The following is an 18,631-nucleotide window of genomic DNA, read 5'->3' as shown; positions in this document are numbered from 1 at the left end:
TGAGAGGCAAATATTGCTTTGGGTCAAGCAGCAGACTGAGGTAACTAAAACAGACCTCTGACCCAGATTTCCTCTTTGCTGTATCGTCTACATTTAGGAGGTCCCCAAATCGCTCATTAGTGATAAACTGATGGTGCGTTGGAATAACCCCTGTGTGCCTTCTAGCTGCAATATCAGCTTCTTCTTGCTCACGTTTAAGTCGTCTCTGGTCCTCTAAAAGTTTCTGCCATAAAATCGCATAAAATGGGCAGTAAATCATCTAGTTAAAGGCATTCAAAAGCTGCCATAAATGTGACTTAAATAAAATTTCTGAGGTCCCAGTAAATAGCTGGGATTTTACGGTTCAACATAAAATACTGATTCTACTAACTACGCAATATCCTTCTGTTCTGCAAGCACAGAAGGTACATCACCATTATGGCATAACTGAACCCAGCTCATACAGAGGATCTGATCCACAGCTGATGGAAGTCAACGAGGAGTTTTTCTAAGTTTTGGCCAGGTCCTGGGAGCTTCTAAGAAGATTGCTGATAATGCAGGGGGCTGATCCAAACCCCCTTCAACCAATAAGGAGTTTCTCTCATTGACTTCCAAGAGACCCGAATCAGCCCCACAGTTAAGTTCCGAGGCACCAGACTCCCCTGAGCTTTGCAAGGAGCTTGGGAGAATGCCTAACCACCCTCAGGTATCAGGTTCTCCCATACTTCCTTTGTGCTCATGTAATACACTTTGTAAAATAAAGTAAATAAACCCCAAAGAATTATTTTGGGCTTCTGAAGTCTCTGGCACACTAATGGAAACGTGCATTCTTGACTACCTGGGCAGAAGGATTCTTCCACCTTTTGGGGCTGACTGTAGGCTGAAGAGTTCAGCTTTGTGCTAACTCATTTGAAGCCAGCAGGTCTTAGTGAATTCAGAGTTTTGCTCTTACACGTTTTAGTGCTGGATTTTGGAAGTGGAAGGATTACTAACTGTTTCACGGGAGAAGACAGCAAAAATATATTTTTCACATAGGAATTAAGAGCAGGTTTTACCATAGTTCAAAGCACACATAAACATTATTTGAACTCAGAAAGTTAACACTAAAAATAAAAACTTTTTTTTTTTCCCCAGGCAGTGAAAATTAATTCCAGCTTCCTGGAAAGCAATCACTTTATAACTTCTTTAACTCAGCTTGAATACATTGGTGCTGAAAAGTCTATGTGGCTTTCCTATTATTTCGGTTTGTCTCAGTGTTGCCCAGCCATTCCAAAAAGGACTGCTATATTCTGTCATCAACAACTTGAGAGACCATAAAGAATTATAATTTGCACTGGGGGGAAACCTCATGCTTTCTGATAGCTTAAAATATTGTACATTTGCTCTTCAAAACCTGAAGACCCCCACAAGAAAAATACTGTTCTCACCAGTTTGATTAATACTGACTCAAGTGGCTTGCTTGGAGAACAATAAAAACTTAACCCACAGAATAACCATTTCATTTTTATCTGTGATTACTGGGGCGTTGTACCACATCTCACATACATCTCCAACCTTTTTACATTCTTCAAAGCCCCCATATATCATTTTGTGCAATTGATAAGAACCATCAGGTTCATTTTAAACAAAAGCTAAACTGGACTACACATCGTACATTAAATCAGTGGCAGAGGTAGTATTAAAACATACTAGTTCCAGCTTGTTGCTCTAACTTCCAATGTATGTAGCCATGGACATACAAGCTGTCCTTATATAAGGCTGAATGCTGTACTTCTTGTATGTGGAGCTGCTACAACTGTTATTAGGCCATAAAGGAGGGCATTACCTCTTTATCATCATGCCGTCTGCGGATAATTTCTTCTGGAGTTTCCATGTAATCAACTGGTGCAAAATGCCTTGGTGATTCTGAATCTACTTCAAAACAACATAAGGAAGTTAAAATACAGATGGATTTATCTAGCATAACCAGAAAGGAAAAAAATAGATATTTTTAAACAATTTGTTTCCATTATGACAGTAAGGATTTTCAGTTGCCATTGACCAAATTGCCAATCAGATGTCAATAAGTCATCCATTTTAATTTTTTTCCCTTTTGGGCTGTACTTGAGAACAAAAATCCAAAACCAGGGAGAAAATAACAGCACAGGAAAGTGTAAAGACATAGAAGGACTTTGTGAAGAAAAGATTTGCTGCCATCACAGTACGATTTGGCATTTTACTGTTGAGAAAAATTTAATACACACATACGCACGCACACACACACACAACTAGACCTTGAGAAACTGCTCCTTAAAGCAAATCATCTGGGTTTGTTTTATGTTCCCATGTGTGCGAATGATATAGGACTAGAAATATCTCATGTTGAGATTCTTGCATCCCCGGAGCTGCTTGAGAGACAAACTGAACCCGATGTGATTAGAAAGGCAGCGGAAATCGTTTCTCAGAAGTGCAGCTGTTAACAAGTCCTGAACAAAAATGCTCAGGAAGACACGTAAAGGACATTAGACACACTAGGGGAAAAAACAGAGAGTGTCATGGGATGCAAAGGCAGGGAGTAAAAATGCAAGGGTTGTAGAAGAAAAGGGGAGGAGAAAGGAAGCAAGAAGACAGATGAAGGGGTACTGGTAAAGAACACAAAAAGCCACCTCCTAGGTACGTCCCAAGTTCACTTTGCGGGTTGTTGTTTGTGTCCAGGCTGTGACAGAGGGCATATGGAACAGGGTTCCCATTGTTTAAGGAGTCAGGAGTGTCAGCCCGGCCCATGAAGCTATCTTGGCCAGATCCCATGGTGGGGAAGTAGCTAAGCCTCTCCACAATGTCAAAGGAAGACAGGCGCCTGGGGGCTAGAGGCCTGCTTCTGGAGCACAGTTGGTGCTGGGAGTGATGACTCTTGCCTCCTACGCTCCCCAGCAGCTGTATGGGGTCGTCTGGGTTCTCAGGGCTGGGCACTGCCGGGCTTCCCGGGCAGTCTGGGGGTGGAGTCCTGCAGGATTTGTTTTGGAAGGGCTTTTTCAATCGGAAGGGGAGCGGGCTCATTAGGTAGACATTTCTGGGGAGTATGTGTCTGTCCCCATAGATATCCCCTTTGGAATCAGGGTTCCTGGAGGCCTGCTGCTGCTCATGCCTTCGGATGGTAGTAAACCTGGTGTAGGAAGCTGGGCATGCGCCTTTGCATCTGTTGATTTTATGCTTCTGAGGCCCATTAAGGTTGCTGCTGCTGCTGCTGCCGCTGTCATTGGATGCATTTGAGAGGAGATCTATCTCATCTGTGCAAGCTGAAAGTGTGTCCATAGGGATGGCATCACTGACATCTGAAGCTGTGTCCTGCACGTTGCTGCAGGAGTGGGAGGATTTATCTGCCAAGCTGGCAGCATTCTTCTCTTCTTGGTGTGCTTTTGGCAAATCCAGAAGAAACTCTGCAGAGTAGGCAGAACTCAGACAAGCTTTAGACTGGAGAGAAGCGGTGAATTTGTTTTGTCCAGTGGAAAAGTCAAGCGAGGGCATTGATCGGGATCTCTGGATCAGCTGCTCAAAGGCACTGATACGGGAGGAAACGGTGTGTTTGGGGATCTGCTCTGAATCCTCTCGACTAAGGCTGTGCTCCATTCTGTCCTTTGCTTCATTCTCAAACTGAGATGCAATATCCCTCACACTGCATGAGGAGGCTGTGCCCAAATGGATCCTGGACCGGTTGATCTGGTGCATGTCTTTATACAGCATTGTAAACTCCATCCCACTCTTCCTGGAGGCAGGGAACAGGTAGCCTTTCCTAGAGTTGGTACCATACTCCTGCAGGCTCATGGTGCTGCCGGATTTGATGGCATACTCCTGCTTTGACTTCATCAACATGTTTTCTATGCTTTCCCCTATGTCTACCATGAAAGCTTTTTTATTATCAAACAAGGCAATGGAGCTACGAAGGTTTTCGCAGCTTTGAGCTTTCTCATGAGACAGCAAGATACCCTTCTTGTCCTGCACAAGAGCAGCTGGAGCTGCTAGTTTGGGTTTGAATTTGGAAGGAAGGATTTCAGTAATGCAGGCTTTTGCAGCTGATAAGGGCTTCTTATGTTTACATGCGTGACCTAACATACCGGCATGACTAGCGTTAAAGGTTCGGCTATTAACTGAAGAGGGTGCAGTCATATGAGCATTCCCACCTTTACGATCCACTGGTAAGCATGCAGAATAAAATAAACACAACCTGTTAGCTTAAATGCTAGAAAGCTATTGAGAAAGGAGAAAGAACATGCTTGGATTTCATAAAATGCACTTTAAAGAAACAAAGTTCCAAAACATAAAGACAAGCAGGAGGAAACTGGACAACAAGCTGTGCTTACGGGAGTAGGTGAAGTGTTGCTAACATCTCTAGAATGAGAGGCTTGGCCAGAAGCAGATCTGGAGCACTTTGAAGGTACCCTCCTAAAAAGTGCTAAGCATCATCAGCTTCCAGGGAAGCTCCCGCACCATGGAAAAGGGCAGCTGAACTCTGGGCAGGATCAGGGTGTCAGCAAGAATGCAGAGGCACTAACATTGCAAAAATGGCTTAATACCAAGCCTCTAATCACACCTACTATAGTCTCACCACAGTGCTTGCCAAACAGTTTATTCCTGGGAGGGAGAAGACAATCGACCACGTCAGCTGGCCTTGCCCAAGAGCTGCCTGCTTAGAGATTCCCCATACTAGGAATAAGCTGAGTGTCCTCCAGACAATGTGGTTGGCCATGTTTGCTTTAAAAATCAAGGAGTCAGATCAGGACATTATCTTTTTTTAAAGTTAGATCCAGTCAGGGTTCAGCTGAGACTGCAGTTTTTAGGTCTGTTTCTGATTTGAGTTCAAACTCAAATGTCAAAATAACCATTCAAGTTCAATTGCAGGTTGGGGACCAATAACTGTTTGAACAGATTTTTTTTGTTCAGATCCACTTCGACTCCCTGCCCTGCAGGCCTGACATTATGTTGAAAAACAGCTGGAAGATGGACACAGAGAGAGACCTTTTTGGTGTGATGTACTATTTTTAGGGAGAGCAGTTCAGAAACCGAACGCATTCCTCCCTCAGTCCTCTCCCCATCTCAAGCCATTTTTAGCTTGACCTTGGCTCAGAGATACATTCCCCAATACAACTCCCTGATGGGAGTTAGGCTTTTCCTTGTCCTAATCTTCTAGAGAGTCCATGATAGGGAGAGGAAAAGGGAGGAGATGCAGCAGCCTCTGCTGCCTCACTGTCTCAGAGTCTGCAGGGCATTGCTGGTTCACAGTGTCCCATGCATTCTCTGCACACCCCTTGCAGGCAGGAGGTTGTGGAGCACATGGTGCCAGCTATACGAGGGTAGCCAGGCCAGCAGACATGGTGCGACCTGCTGAGATACCGCAGCAGGAATAGCAGAAAAGGCAGGGAAGGGCTCTAGCATGGCAAGGCGGTGGGAGCAGATGGATAGCAAGGCCAGCCCGAGCAGCCTCAAGGAAGAACATGAGGGTGTGGCTAAGGTGCTGGATGGAGGGAGCGGGTCCCTGTTGGTAAGAGGAACCTGGATCAGATAAAGGGGTCATGAAAAATATTGGCCAGTGTGGTCTGAGAGAAAAAAGGAGGGAAAACTGGAGATGGCAAAGAGGAAGGACAGAGGAAACCTCAACTGACTTGAATAGGACTCTAAACCCTGCAGCAGTTTGCCCCTTATCACCTGGCTTTCGACACTCTCTGCAGAGTGGAGAAGAGGTTAGTACCCTGACCACCTACCTTTTGTGGAAGCAGAGCTAGAAGGTCGCTTGAGACCGCTTAGCCCCTGGAACGGGATATCTCCACCTTCCAGCACACTCTTGTAAATCTGTCTTTCATTCTCCAAGCCAGCAGGGTCCCCCAGTGCTGGTTCTGACTCCCTCTTTACTGCATGGTAGTTGGGTGAGTATGTGGAGCTGGAAAACACAAAAAAGGGGGAGGGACACCAGCGGGTCACTTCTGTTTGCTGAGAGCTTCATGCAAAGTAAGAGAAAACCACACTTGTGAACCCAGAATAGACTGTGTATCAAGAACTGGTGCTGAATGAAGAGGTTATGAACACACTGTGATAATGTTCTAGGTTTGGCACTACCATAGCATTCTCCACCTGATGGAACTCTCCCAGCTCAGTCCCCCAGAAAACAGGCAGCAGGAAAGCACTCCTCCTTTATTTTACAGATGAGACAACAGAGTCATAGAGCAGATGCATTTCTTTGCAGACACAATGCAATTCATTGGCTAGCTGGAAGTAGCACAAACATCTTCCAGCTCCCAGCCATCTCTCCTTAAACACTAGCCATGTCTGTCCCCTGCTTAAAAAGCACAGCTGATCAGGAGTTCATCTCAACCAGTTCAGCCTCCAAGTTAACACCATAGTTCAAGACTCCCAGAGCGATTTCTCAAGCCCATCAAGTGAGGGACCATGCAGAGAAGCAACAATACGGGGCTATAGACACCACTGTTTTAAATGCCCAGAAATTCCCACATGTGCACAGTTCTGCTCAGCTTTGCCTCAGGCTTCCACTACAGGGAATGAAAAATCCCAGACTCTAGGTCTACCATGCAGATATATAAACAAAATGCTGTTAAAATGAGTACAATTTTAATTTCTTAGGCTTTTAAAGACTGGACATTTATTACAAATCCCTTTCCTCAGTCATGAATCTAAGCACAAGTATGCCCCCACATCTGATTTCTAGATTTCACTCTTTTCTCTCTAAAAAAATAACCGACAATGCCATGGTATAAATGGCCTTTCCACATACAAAAGACTTACTGAGCAATCAGGCAGACAATGTTTTCCTAAAAGCTAAGCTGATGTGATACCAGTTCTTGTGCTCAACCAGGCTCTTCAGAATAAGATGGAGTCTCACACAAAGCTATTCTGGGGCCAAAACATGACTACTGGAAAGTTTGAAAAAATAAAAAAGTGGGGCATTTGCCAATTCATGGAAACATTTTGAAAGCTGGTTTACATCGTGATGTCCAGGAGTGATTCAAAGTTATGTGAGTGTGGAAATGCTCATGGTTACGCCTGCTTGTTGTGGATAAATTTGTACATGCATCTGTTTATTTTGGATAGATGCTGTACTTATGGGGTAAAGAGAAAGCTTTCAAACACATCAGAGGACTGGCTATGGAAGTGGATTACACAATGTCTGGATCACAAAGAAGATTTTAGTTTCCCGACAAGGAAAACCATGTCATATGCAGTCCCATAAATTACTTTCTGGAGTAAAAACTTGTGAAAAGAACCATGAAAAAGAAAGGTCACTTTTTCAATTTCGGCAATGCTCAAACAGACCCATAGCTACAAAGCTGTTATGTCTTATGGGGGTTATCCCAGTGCCTCTCTTTGTCAGGTTGCCGAGGAAGCCCTGCCAGTTGCTGCAGGGAATAATGACTGCCTTGAGGTTCCTCACCTGGGAGGTAAAACCATTTTAGCCTAGTTGTTAAAAACTAAAGGGTTAAAATGATCCTACTTTGGGAATACACCTGGAGGAGAGAGAGAAGGCATTTGGCAGAGTCCTTACCAGTTGCTCCCTTATCAGGGCCAGCAAGCAGTACTGTATTAGGGCCAAAGCAGTCTGCAAGATCAGAATCAGGTGAATGGAGGGAAGAGTAACAGTGAAAAAAAGACAATAAGCTCCAGGTATCTTTTCTCTCTGCTCTCTAAAGGCAGGGCAGGAAAGAATGGGTGACTCCACTGGGTCTCACTGTTGTGTCCCATTCCCAGCCTACCCAGGTTGCTTCCCCTCCACTGGCTCAGATGCTGGCACTCCTGCATGCTTTGGGTGGCATCAGAAAGGGCACAAACATGGGTAGAAACCTTACCAGCCTTTGGCAAATATAAGCTATTTATGCTAATCTCTGAGATTTCCTTTTTTTTTTTTGTTGCTCTCTCCCTACCAAAACAAAACTAAACAGTCACAGTGAAGTGCAGCAGTGTGCGAGTTTCCCAGCAGAATGGACACAGACAGAAGGGAACTGAGTTGAAAGAAGTATAGAAGACCTCTAAGGCAGCCCCAGAGGGGCAGTGAACATGTGTGATATTAATGGACGTCTGGAGAAGAACATGCTTTTCCTAACAAACCATCAATGCAGAGGGGATCACTGTACCTACAGACAACATTAAACACTCATTCCAATTACAAGGAGCAGCAGGTTCGCAGTAGGAGCTGGCTCCACGGCTTGAGTAACTCGGCACAGCTCAGCATCTTGCTCTGAATATTTTTTTCTTTTTGTGTTCCTCTTTTAAAACAAACCAGCTCCATGTACAACTCATTTAGACAGAGTATACTCTTTATTACATATTCCTCTAGGAAAGCAGTGCCACATTAGATCTTTGAGAAATGTCATTACTGCTACCACTGTTCCCTTCCTGGAAGCTGGAAAATTATTACCTTCCATCAACAGCATCCTTTTAATCTGGTGCACATAACTGGGAATATTTAACAGGAGCCAATCTATCATACATGTGTAACAGAAAGAAACTTTGTTTATTCCACACAATAAAGCTACCTGCATGAAGTTACAGTCAATTTGCAAACTTCATCAAGATGGAGTTCAAGGTCTGTCTGTTTTGGTTTTTTTTTAGTCACTGCCTAGTACAATCAGCAATTCTTATCTGGACAATGCAATCGCTCATCTAATTGCTGCAAAATTCATTGAAGACCAAAGAGCAGATATTGTACCTGGACTCATCAAAGCACGTGTATAATTCTCACGTTACACACATTTGTCTATATCCATCACCAAAAAATAATGCCAACCCATTTCCAATGCCCAAAACCCTGTCCTACATGCCCCTCAGATTGTAAGACAGACACGAAAAAGCAATTGGAAAACTTACTAGGTAGAATGGTCTGTGGAAGTTTCCAGAGGAGTAACACCTGCTGTATTCTGCAAAAGTCCAAACAAAGGAGTCATTGATACACACTTACATGTGAGGAGAAAGAAAAAGGCTTGCTTAAGTAATTTTCCATCTATTGCTTGAATATTAGCCTTTAGGAGACATTGAGGTTTAAGTCTAAATACAGTTTAAGCTGTCAATGTCTTTGCAGAAAAGCAACAATTTTCCTGAGTTCCTTCAGGGCAGTGACAGGTTTTTAGCACAGCCGATGCCTTTTTGCAGCGCCTATTATTTTGTCTGCAAATGAGTCATTGTGAATAAAGCCAAAAGCAAGAAGAGATAACCAGCTGGGCCATGACCAGGAGACACATGCTCATAATTATTTCCCCAAGCTTTTTCCCCAACCGGTCACTGCCTGCCTTTGCTTTAAAGATATATTACAGTTCTGCAGCACAATACATTCCTCAGCATTCAAAAAAAATATCAAAGCACTAACAAGAAAAGCAATGTTTCAGTTCAGTTTCCTTACTTAAGAGAAGCAATGCCAGCTGCACAGGTTCAATAGCAAAAGCCAGTTCTTATCCGCTTGCTTTAAATCCATCTAACACTTCCTAGGCACATTATTTAAAAAATTGAAGGCAATTTTAGAAGAAATGCTCTATTCAGTGTCCCCTCATCTATCTGAGGATTCCTACATAGGAAGAAAAAGCAAATCTTGGGTTTGAAAAAGCAGCTTTTTCAAGTCCTGGTGAAATGCTGCAGCTTCAAAAAAAAAAAAAAAAAGAACAACAGAAAAAAATAGAAGAAATGGCATGTTACCAAATTAATCTATCATTTCATGGTTCGGGTCCTGCAGACCCTCGAAACAGCAGCAGCAGCTGACCTGCCCTAGAAGGCCATAGCAAGGTACAGCATAAGGAAAATTGTGTAAAATCTCTTGGGAATATCCAAATCTTGGGTACGCGTGAGCTCTAGCAGAGATCAGGGCTTGTATGAAGGGAGGGTAGATGGCAACACGCTTGAAAGGCACGAGATGATGACGTGACGCCAACCAAGAATTTTAAGCTGATTGCTGCTGCCTATTCATGTGAAAAATAGAGAGGGTTTTTCTGCAGACACTGAACTCAAAACCCTAAAGGGGGATGGGGTGGGGGGCAGCTGAAAGGGAATGGGGGTGAGAGGAAATCACTGGATCTGAAATGGATTTCAAGCCGGATTCTCAGCATCATGTTCTATTATTTCTGACAGCGACACAGCAAGCCATGCAGTCAGAACGGTCAGAACCATTATTTATCCCAACCTCATTTAATAATCATCCAGCAGTGAATAGATTAGAGCAGAGAGTTTGGAAACAGGGATTGACAGCATGAAAAGAATAGGAAATACCTTCTGTGTCTTTTTATGTGGCGCTTTATAAAGCTTCTCCATTTTTTCTAAATCTGCCTCTAACTCAGTCTGGTAGAGGTAGAGGTCTTTTTCTAGATCAGTCTGGTTAAAGAAGGAGAAGAAGAATGGGAAAATAATGCTTAGGGTTAGGGGAAACCAAAAGAATGTTAATTTTGAAAAAAAAAAAAGTGAGCCTTTTTAATTGAAAAAAGACAAAGATGGTATGGACAATACACAGAAATTCACTAGCAATTAATCATGTTTCAATCATTATAGAGGAAATAGTTTTAGGCATTTAACATTCAAAACTAAGAGATGCACAGGCCTACTAGAATCTAATTCTACAAACCATAAAGTTATAAAACCCACCTGTAAAAAAAAAAAGATACTGTAACAATATGCAATATGCTGTTAGTATAATTATCGTTGCAAGTCAAGATAGCAAAACCACCACTCTAATTATGTCTCATTATGCTTTAAGAATTGTTTATTAAATCAATTTACTAGCTACTTAATTGTTAGACTAATTAGCTTAAGCCCAATTTAAAAAAAATCACTCTCAAGCACACAAACCCCAAGCAATACTACAAAAAAAAAAAAAAAGAAAAAGAAAATCACATACACACATACATACGCGCTAGATGCTGTAGTACAATGTACGTGAGACACAATTACCTTTCTATCCTCTCTAGTAAGGATAGAGCAATCTCCAGGAGTATAATCCCAAATCTTTTTTGGAGGCTGATGGAAAGCAGAGGAAGGAAATGAGGAAATGAAGATAAGGAAAGACATCACAGACAATATGGAAACTGGATTAGAACAGAGGGGGAATACAATAGGGGATTTGCATCAACACTGAAAAGAAATTTAAAAAAAAACACAACAGAGAAAGAGAGAGAGATAGAGGAATAAATCTGCTATAGCACAAATATCAAGAGATCATGGGAGGCAAAAGGGAGCATACATGCAGTCTGGGAGGGGCTGTTATCAGTAGTGTTTGAGGAAATTTTTATTTTTGCAAGGTGCTCTAAGGGATTTTGGGCTTTCTAGAAGGAACCCACAGCTGGTGGTTAAAGCATTCTTAACAAAAACAAAACAGAACAAAATGGGGAAAAAACCACACAGTTATAAAAAGCATTTGTTTTGCTCATTCTTCTTTTCAAAAGGAAAGGGTAAAACAAGGGCCTTTGATAAATAAAAAGGAGAATTTTTCCCACCCCCACCAGACTATGAATACATACCATGTGAACAAATGGCTGAATTTCCAGTGATGGCATTGTGGGGCAATGAGAATGCAGAGTTGTTATTTTTTATTTCACTGGTTTGGGGGTTGGTTTGTGGTGGAGAGAGTGGGAGACACGGAAGTTTGGGATCTAGTTATTTAAAATTCATCCTATAGGTGAAGGCACAGATTTCAAAATAGGATTTTCCTGTTTGGATGCACGTGTAAATACCAGGGAGGATTATTAAAAGTGAAAGACCTTTGTCCTGACACTCCTATCCAAACAATGCCACGCTAATATCCTCATTTCACCAGGTACGCACTTCTCACTGATACGCTCAGAGAGACTTTGTTCTTACTTTGTGAAATCAGGATACATTTGCTCTGTTTCCAAACAAAAATAACCTCTGTTGGCTGGCAAGCTTAGCATCATCCTTTGTGTCCATACTGTCTTCTGTGACTAGATTATTAAAGTGCCTCCGAGTCACTGACAGGGAATCTCCCAGTGTCAGTCTATCAAAGGTGAGACTGAGCTACAACACTTGGGTCTTGATCCAAATTCCTTTCTAGACTGCCTGGATCTGTAGTTTGAACCTGCCCCACCTTACATTTGGACAGCCACTGTGTGGATGCAAACACTAAATACCTATTTCTTATCCATCAGATCAGCAGCTGCATGGGGGTAGATGGTGTTGCAAAGATTTAGGTTTGAGATTTGGAGGGAGAAACTGGAGGGAAGGAGGTGAGAAGGCAGAACATGCACCCCTTTTTCCAGTCCCCCGCTTCTCCATTTATAGCAAAGAGCTTACTCAGTGCTGCCTCAGGAAGGTCTGGGACAAAGTGCCCATGTGTGTGATCCCGCAATCACAGCAGAAGACAACCAAGCTCTAGACTGACCAAAAGTCAAGTTTTGTGGATGGGCTCCATGGAGCTGTGGAGCCATGGGTCAGGAGGAAAGAAGGAAGGAGCACAGGGGGATTCAGTCTCAGCAGCACACTGATTTCACATCCATGCTGCAGAGACTGATCTACCTGTCTGCAGGGCATGCACCTGTCCACAGAGCTGGCCAGAAATGCATCTGGGATGCTGGTCCAGCAAAGTGTCACTTCAGCTGCCCTAGGAAGCGCATGTGCTTTCCTCAATGGGGAAAGCCCCATCCTAGCCATTCTGGTGTCTCTGGAGAACAACACCCACAGGCTCACAAGAATCCTGTGCTCCCTTTTACCAAAGGTGTTTCCTGCCCACATCATATAGCTGCAAATAAAGTCAGAAAGCCAGGGGAAATCATGTCTGTAGAAGTACACATTATCTCCAGCACTGGAAAAAAAGCTGGGAGAAACAGAGGATCTTTGAAAATACCAGGTACTAGCAAACATCAGTTGAAACTCTGGTTAGACATGAGGCTTAGCCACTAGCTGGTCACAAAAATCTGGTCTTCTCATGACCGGAGTGAGCAAAGCTACAAAAAGCATACTCTTTTGGCTGTGGTAATGAAGCTCACAGGGAGCTTTGCTGAATTTCTGTCAGGTTCCAGAGTAGCTAGCTATAAAAGTCTGAGATGGCATCCTCATTCAAGTGCCTGATGCTGGAGCACTCTGTACAGAGTATGACATTCAGGGGTTGGCATAGCTGATCAGGGAGCATGGTTGCATGGCTTTGGAACTAAAGCAAGTTGACATGGGATATCATTTCAAGGCAAGCTGTAAGAAAGCAGCCCTGAACAACAGTGCCCAAAGCAAGGTGGGGAACTTGTTACCAGAACACTCTGCTGAACAAGAGATGGATTGCTGGTGTAGCCTAAGATGCCTTCTTCTGAAGTAAGGCCAACGCTGCATGACTAAAAGCACAAATGCACGCTTCTTAGGAACAGATATACCCTCACTTCTGGAACAGCCCAAGGGCATAAATGTTCTCCTTTCTCTGACACGTTTTCCATTAACTTATACTAACTCAAAGGGTCATAGAGATGACAAACCTTCATTCACTGCAAGAGCGTATGGCTATTAATTACACAGCAGCAAAGAGAAGCAGGTTTCTTCTCACTTTGTGGAAATCTTAAACCATGACAACTTGTGAAGGGTTAAATCCTTACACTGACATCATTTAAAAGCCTCAGTGAGGTGTGATTTACCTGACTTCTACTGCCTAAAAGTTAGGGGGTCTCATCTCAAACGCTGTTGAAGCTCCTTCTTTAGCTTAGGATGGAAGGTCTATAGCTATAAAACATAGTTTTCTGTGACAGAATGGACTACCCAGCCACTGTACATGTTTGTTTTTCAGCAAAAAATCACACTATTTCTATCATGTGATCAGACTGGGCACCCAACCTCAGGCAGCTACATTCTGTGCAGAAGAATTTTGTCACTTCTGTAAGAACAAAGACTAGATTTAAAGAAAGCCTGCTCTCTGGTGTCCATGTGCAGTTGCCTTTGAAGCCAGTACTAAGCCTTAAAACGTATTTCTGTTTTGTTGTACATGAAGGGAAATCTCAGCAGCACTCAAAAATGGTATGCATGGGCATTTGACAACTGAACTCAAGGAGAAAGGAGAAACAACCACTACACTTGAATAGATGTGAGAGGCTGATACTGACCCTCTGGTGCAGTAAGAGCAGCTTATTAAACAGTATTTAATAATGAAGTTAATAGTGTTTAATCAGTAAGAACCAGGCCATAAAATGCTTTAAAGTCGCATTTTTTCCAGTAGCCATGACCACTGATGTGCTCCCTCCATCAAAATGTCCTTTGTCCTATTGAATAATTAAGCTTTGCTTCCTCTTTTTCCAGAGTGGGAAACCAAGGCCTTTTTCCTGCCCTGCCTCCCCTGCCCCGCGCCCAGCAACACAACTCCATCTGAAAAGCAAGCACACTGTTCTCAGACTCCTTTGGTTTCAGGGAATGACAAGGGCTATTCAACACAGACGGATGCACCCCATTTAGGCAATGGGCAGCTACATGCATAAGGAAATGAGCAGGAAACAGGGTCATGATCTGTTTATGGATAGCTGGAAATTACTGACCTACAGTTTACAAGCCAAGGCCAGGAATAAATGAATGATTCTCCTTGACTTCAAGCTACCTATCAACCATCCTAGATCTTGTTAGGCAGAGGGAGAATGAGGGCTTTGAATAAGGACTTTCAATAATGAGAACAGGGCATTACTTCTAACATTAACAACAAAAATGCAGTTTGAACTACGGTGAAAAATATTGCCTTGTTGATACGTATGGCTGGAAGGCAGGGAACGTTTGTAAAAGGCTTCAAAATACTTAAAGTGGTCACAGAACAGCTGCTCTACGTCAGTACCAGATTACCATTATGAACAATCACATTTTTAAATGAGGAAGGCAGCTGTTCCAGGTTTAGGGCCTTGCAAAGATATGTGACAATCATAAAAAAAAAAAAAAGGCAGGTTGACTTCATTGGTCATTGTAACTATCAAACTTACCGGTTTCCCAAACTCCAATTCCGAAAAGAATTTATACCAAGGTTCATTCTTTAAATCTATCTCTTCTGGGCTTATATCCCGAGTCTAAAGGAGTTGGTGATAGGGGAATGGAAGAAAGAGAAGGATAACATTATGCAAAGAATACACAGAAAGGGACTGTTAGAGATGCAGATCCCATGGTTTCCATGCTAAAATGTAGATATTTAACCTTGTAATTTGGAATTTCTATAGCACCTCTCTCACAAAGGCCATGAATTGCTTTGCAAACATCAGTTAAGCCTAATGGCATCATTGTGAGCAACATGAATATGAATGAATTGCATTTTACAGATCAGGAGACCCACACAGAGAGAGATTATGCTGCTTCCCCAGAGTCACAGGGAGACTCAACGGAAGAGCTGGGAGTCAACCAGTCCTTCGGTCCTACTATCAGACACTTCCATCGAGTCCAAAGCTGCATGTACTTTAAATTTTTTTTTTAATCTTCATTTGGTTAAAAAAGAGAGATTCAGTGAGACCTGAATCAAATACTGCATCTTTAACAGCACATGAATATGTGAGAAACCCTGTTCTATACACTGCAAACAGAGTGAAAGGTGGTTTTCTAAATCAAAGGAGACACAAGTCAGAGAGAGCGCATCCCTGAGAGGTCTCTGAAGGGATGGACAGAGACACAATATTACTTGTTTCTTCACAAATAAATGCTAGAGAATCAGACAAAACTACAATGAAGGAAAAATCGGACAGGACAGAAAACAGTACAGTTGAAAAGGAAATTCCCTTTTGTTCATACATTCTGTTTTAATGCAACAAAAAAAGTTGTAGTAGTTGTAGCTGTTTAAAAACACTACTGGTGAGATAAGAGAATAAAGTCCATTGCTGAGGGTTACGAGGTGCCACTCCCCAAAAGACTAGCTAACTCTTGCATTTCAGTGTACCTAGTCTTAGACATAATAGATCTCAGTGCATTAGAAATATAAATATATTATGTCTGATATGCCAGTGTGATCCCAAGTGCTCCATCACAACAAGTGATGAGCCACACACATGCACAGAGGGCCAACCCAAAGTGTCCTGATGCAAATTGTCCTGTGATGCAGTTACTGAGACAGGGGGAAGTTCCCAACAGTGCTGGGCTTTGCTAGATGTCCCAGACTCTGCCAGAGCCCTTAGGCATCACAAAAAAAGTTCTAGGACAAGAGCACAGGATTGATGCTGAAAAAGGGGCAATGCTTCAATCTGAAAGATAAGTGGTTACATCACGTTTGATCTCTCATGGCCTGGAGGAAGATTTGGCTATTTCTTAAAGGCACAAAAGAAGCAGTGCCTCCATTTTTTAGTTTACTCCAACTGTAAGTACTCATCTTGTTATATAACTGCCTTAACATCAAAAAAATGCCCATTGACATCAACAGGAGGCTCTTCATTGCTCTGAAATGGTTTTGGATTGGGATTCTGATAGTCACAGCTCTGGGTGTGATTACCAGGAGATATCCACAGATCTCCTGTAGCCTCCTTGAAAGATCTAGTTGCTAACCACTATATTATTGTTGTATTTAATGAGACTGATGGAGACCATGAAGTCACTATTTCAAAACCTTCTTTCTTCTGTGATCTATGGCTTGTCTTTGATGAGCTCCGCACAATTTCTCTCAATTATGCTGATGATAGTCCTGCTTGTGTCTTTTAGTCTCTGATTCAAGAGCTCAGTTAAGTACCTGATGAAATCTGAACATGTAAACATTGCCACTGGTGATGACAGACCTTTTGCAAAGGCTTAGGTACGCAGACTAAGGGGGCCTTTTGCCGCAAGGTTTAATCTTGGCTGTTTACAGTGAGACAAAATTGCCACTTATGAGAGCAGAAATCTTGCTCCAGGATGGACTGCAGGAATGGAGTTGTCATACAGTGTTCAAACCACTCCTCACTGGCACTTCTCTAATGGGCTGAGCCAACGCCCAGTAGGATCAAGAGAGAGTCATCCATTGACCATTTCAATAGGCACTAGGATCACACTATCAGGAGCAACTTTGTTGAAGTCAATGAAGGGACATGGGTGTGAAAAGAAGTTGGTTGCAGGATCTTCAAAAAGTGATGGACCTTGATTGCACTTGGAAGGAAAAAGAGAAAACCCACCAAAATACTAAGGAGAAATATTAGGTCCCAGATCAGACTTGATTCTTACATTTCTATTGATTTAAATTGCTGTTCACTCTTGTGTAAAATCCTTGGCAGGTTTTTCAGGAGCATTCATTTACCTACTCCACACAGGGATCAATGCCTGAGCTGTTAAGGCACAAAGTCCAGTTTACATTTGGAATCTCACATGCTATTAGCACTTCTAGTTGAATCCTTCAAATTAATCCCTATATAGAACAATTATATCTTTATGTACCAAACTGGCTATTCACTAGTAACCTCATTCAGTATTTTCTAGCACTTACAGTGTCACACTTCTACCACTGAAGGACACCTTAAGTGAGCTGTGGTGATTTATGCAGGACTGGCTGACCAGGTTAGCACCACCTCTCTGCCCTGCCCCTTGCCAAGTGTTCTCAGCCAAGCCTGCAGAATGAGACTTTTGTATGTCCCCTAGCTGTCACTATTCACAGCACTATTTACTAATTCAAACTGAACTTAGTAACAGCTCACTTAATAATCCAGGTTACACACTGATGTAGCTGGGGAGCCAGCTCACATTCCATTCTGCCACCCCTGCCACAGAAGTGGTGAGATCCAGCTGAGGAAGAAAGCAGCCCAGGAGTGATGGCCATGTCCTAATGTACCTCAGAGGCATCCCCTGATGCACATTACAGGCAGTCTAAAAATTAGTCATTCTGTGTTTAAAGCATCAGAGTAACCAGCCTGCTTTGTTGCATAATGCCTTCAACCCTCCTGCATCAACTAATGCTGTGCCCTAGAAAAAGTACAGCTGGTAAAACAGCTGCTGAACAGGTCACAGTGTCAAACACAGATTAAAAACTAGGGTTAGTGATCCATACTTAACACAGAAAACAACACGTCCAAAAGGAAAGAAGCCTCTCAGTCCCCCTGGATCTTACTTTATAGAGAACAAAAATGTTAGGAAGTTATGCAAAACAGTTTTCAAAACAAAATATACAGGAATTACATCACACAAGCACTGCAGTGTAAGCATAAGGAATCCTACTCAAATGGAACTGACAAGCACTTGGGGAGTATTTTACAATCACAGGATAAAGCCAAACTAGGATAAAACAAACATTACCATTTTTTCATTGTTCAGAACTGAGGACTTTCCTGGCTGATAGTCATAAATGCTCCTGGGCTCTGCTCGGTATTTTCTGGTGTCCACCTTCTTGTCTGGAGGCTCCCAGTCAGTCCTGAGTAAAGAAAGATCAATTAACCCAAAACATTGTGGTTTCTGTGGAGACAAGCACTTCCTTTTGACAGGCACCTTTCCCTGTTAATCATGGTTTAATCAGGGTACTTTTTTTAACCTAGGAAAGGAGTCTGCTGCAAGAGGAACAGTTCAGATAGGACTCCAGGCATATATTTGTTTATCTATAGCAGGCAGAGGTTGATACAGCTCAGCTGCTGAAACCATTGGAGTAGAGGAGGTTTCTTCGAAGTACTTTAAATAAACTTTCAGACTACCATGTCTTTCCTGATTGGAAATAGCTTAGTGATGGGCTTCAACTAAGCTCACAAATACAAACATGTCCAAGCTTTGAGCAGAACTCAGACTAAATCTCTTTTGCTAAACTTCT

The 18,631-nt window shown here is 42.6% G+C and overlaps 1 protein-coding gene across 50 annotated transcripts in view; it reads right to left on the bottom strand.

The window, feature by feature from the left end:
* SORBS1 (sorbin and SH3 domain containing 1) overlaps positions 1–18,631 on the bottom strand; it is a 179,322-nt gene that overhangs the window by 20,116 nt on the left and 140,575 nt on the right. For 30 of the 50 annotated variants that reach the window (XM_069796383.1, XM_069796384.1, XM_069796385.1 and 27 more), the window contains 9 exons: positions 18,130–18,244; positions 14,883–14,966; positions 10,888–10,953; positions 10,213–10,314; positions 8,827–8,876; positions 5,715–5,890; positions 2,625–4,148; positions 1,805–1,890; positions 56–223 (listed from right to left, as the gene is read on the bottom strand). In XM_069796383.1, coding sequence (XP_069652484.1) covers positions 56–223; positions 1,805–1,890; positions 2,625–4,148; positions 5,715–5,890; positions 8,827–8,876; positions 10,213–10,314; positions 10,888–10,953; positions 14,883–14,966; positions 18,130–18,244 — 2,371 coding nt within the window. Of the gene's footprint in view, positions 1–55; positions 224–1,804; positions 1,894–2,624; positions 4,149–5,714; positions 5,891–8,826; positions 8,877–10,212; positions 10,315–10,887; positions 10,954–14,882; positions 14,967–18,129; positions 18,245–18,631 lie in introns of all 50 variants that reach the window. The other 20 variants (XM_069796417.1, XM_069796420.1, XM_069796421.1 and 17 more) reach the window with 11 other exon arrangements.

This window comes from Haliaeetus albicilla, chromosome 11 (genome assembly GCF_947461875.1).
Source record: "Haliaeetus albicilla chromosome 11, bHalAlb1.1, whole genome shotgun sequence".
Taxonomy (NCBI): domain Eukaryota; kingdom Metazoa; phylum Chordata; class Aves; order Accipitriformes; family Accipitridae; genus Haliaeetus; species Haliaeetus albicilla.
The sequence above is the reverse complement of the archived record's forward strand: the minus strand, read 5'-3'. Positions and strand labels throughout refer to the sequence as shown.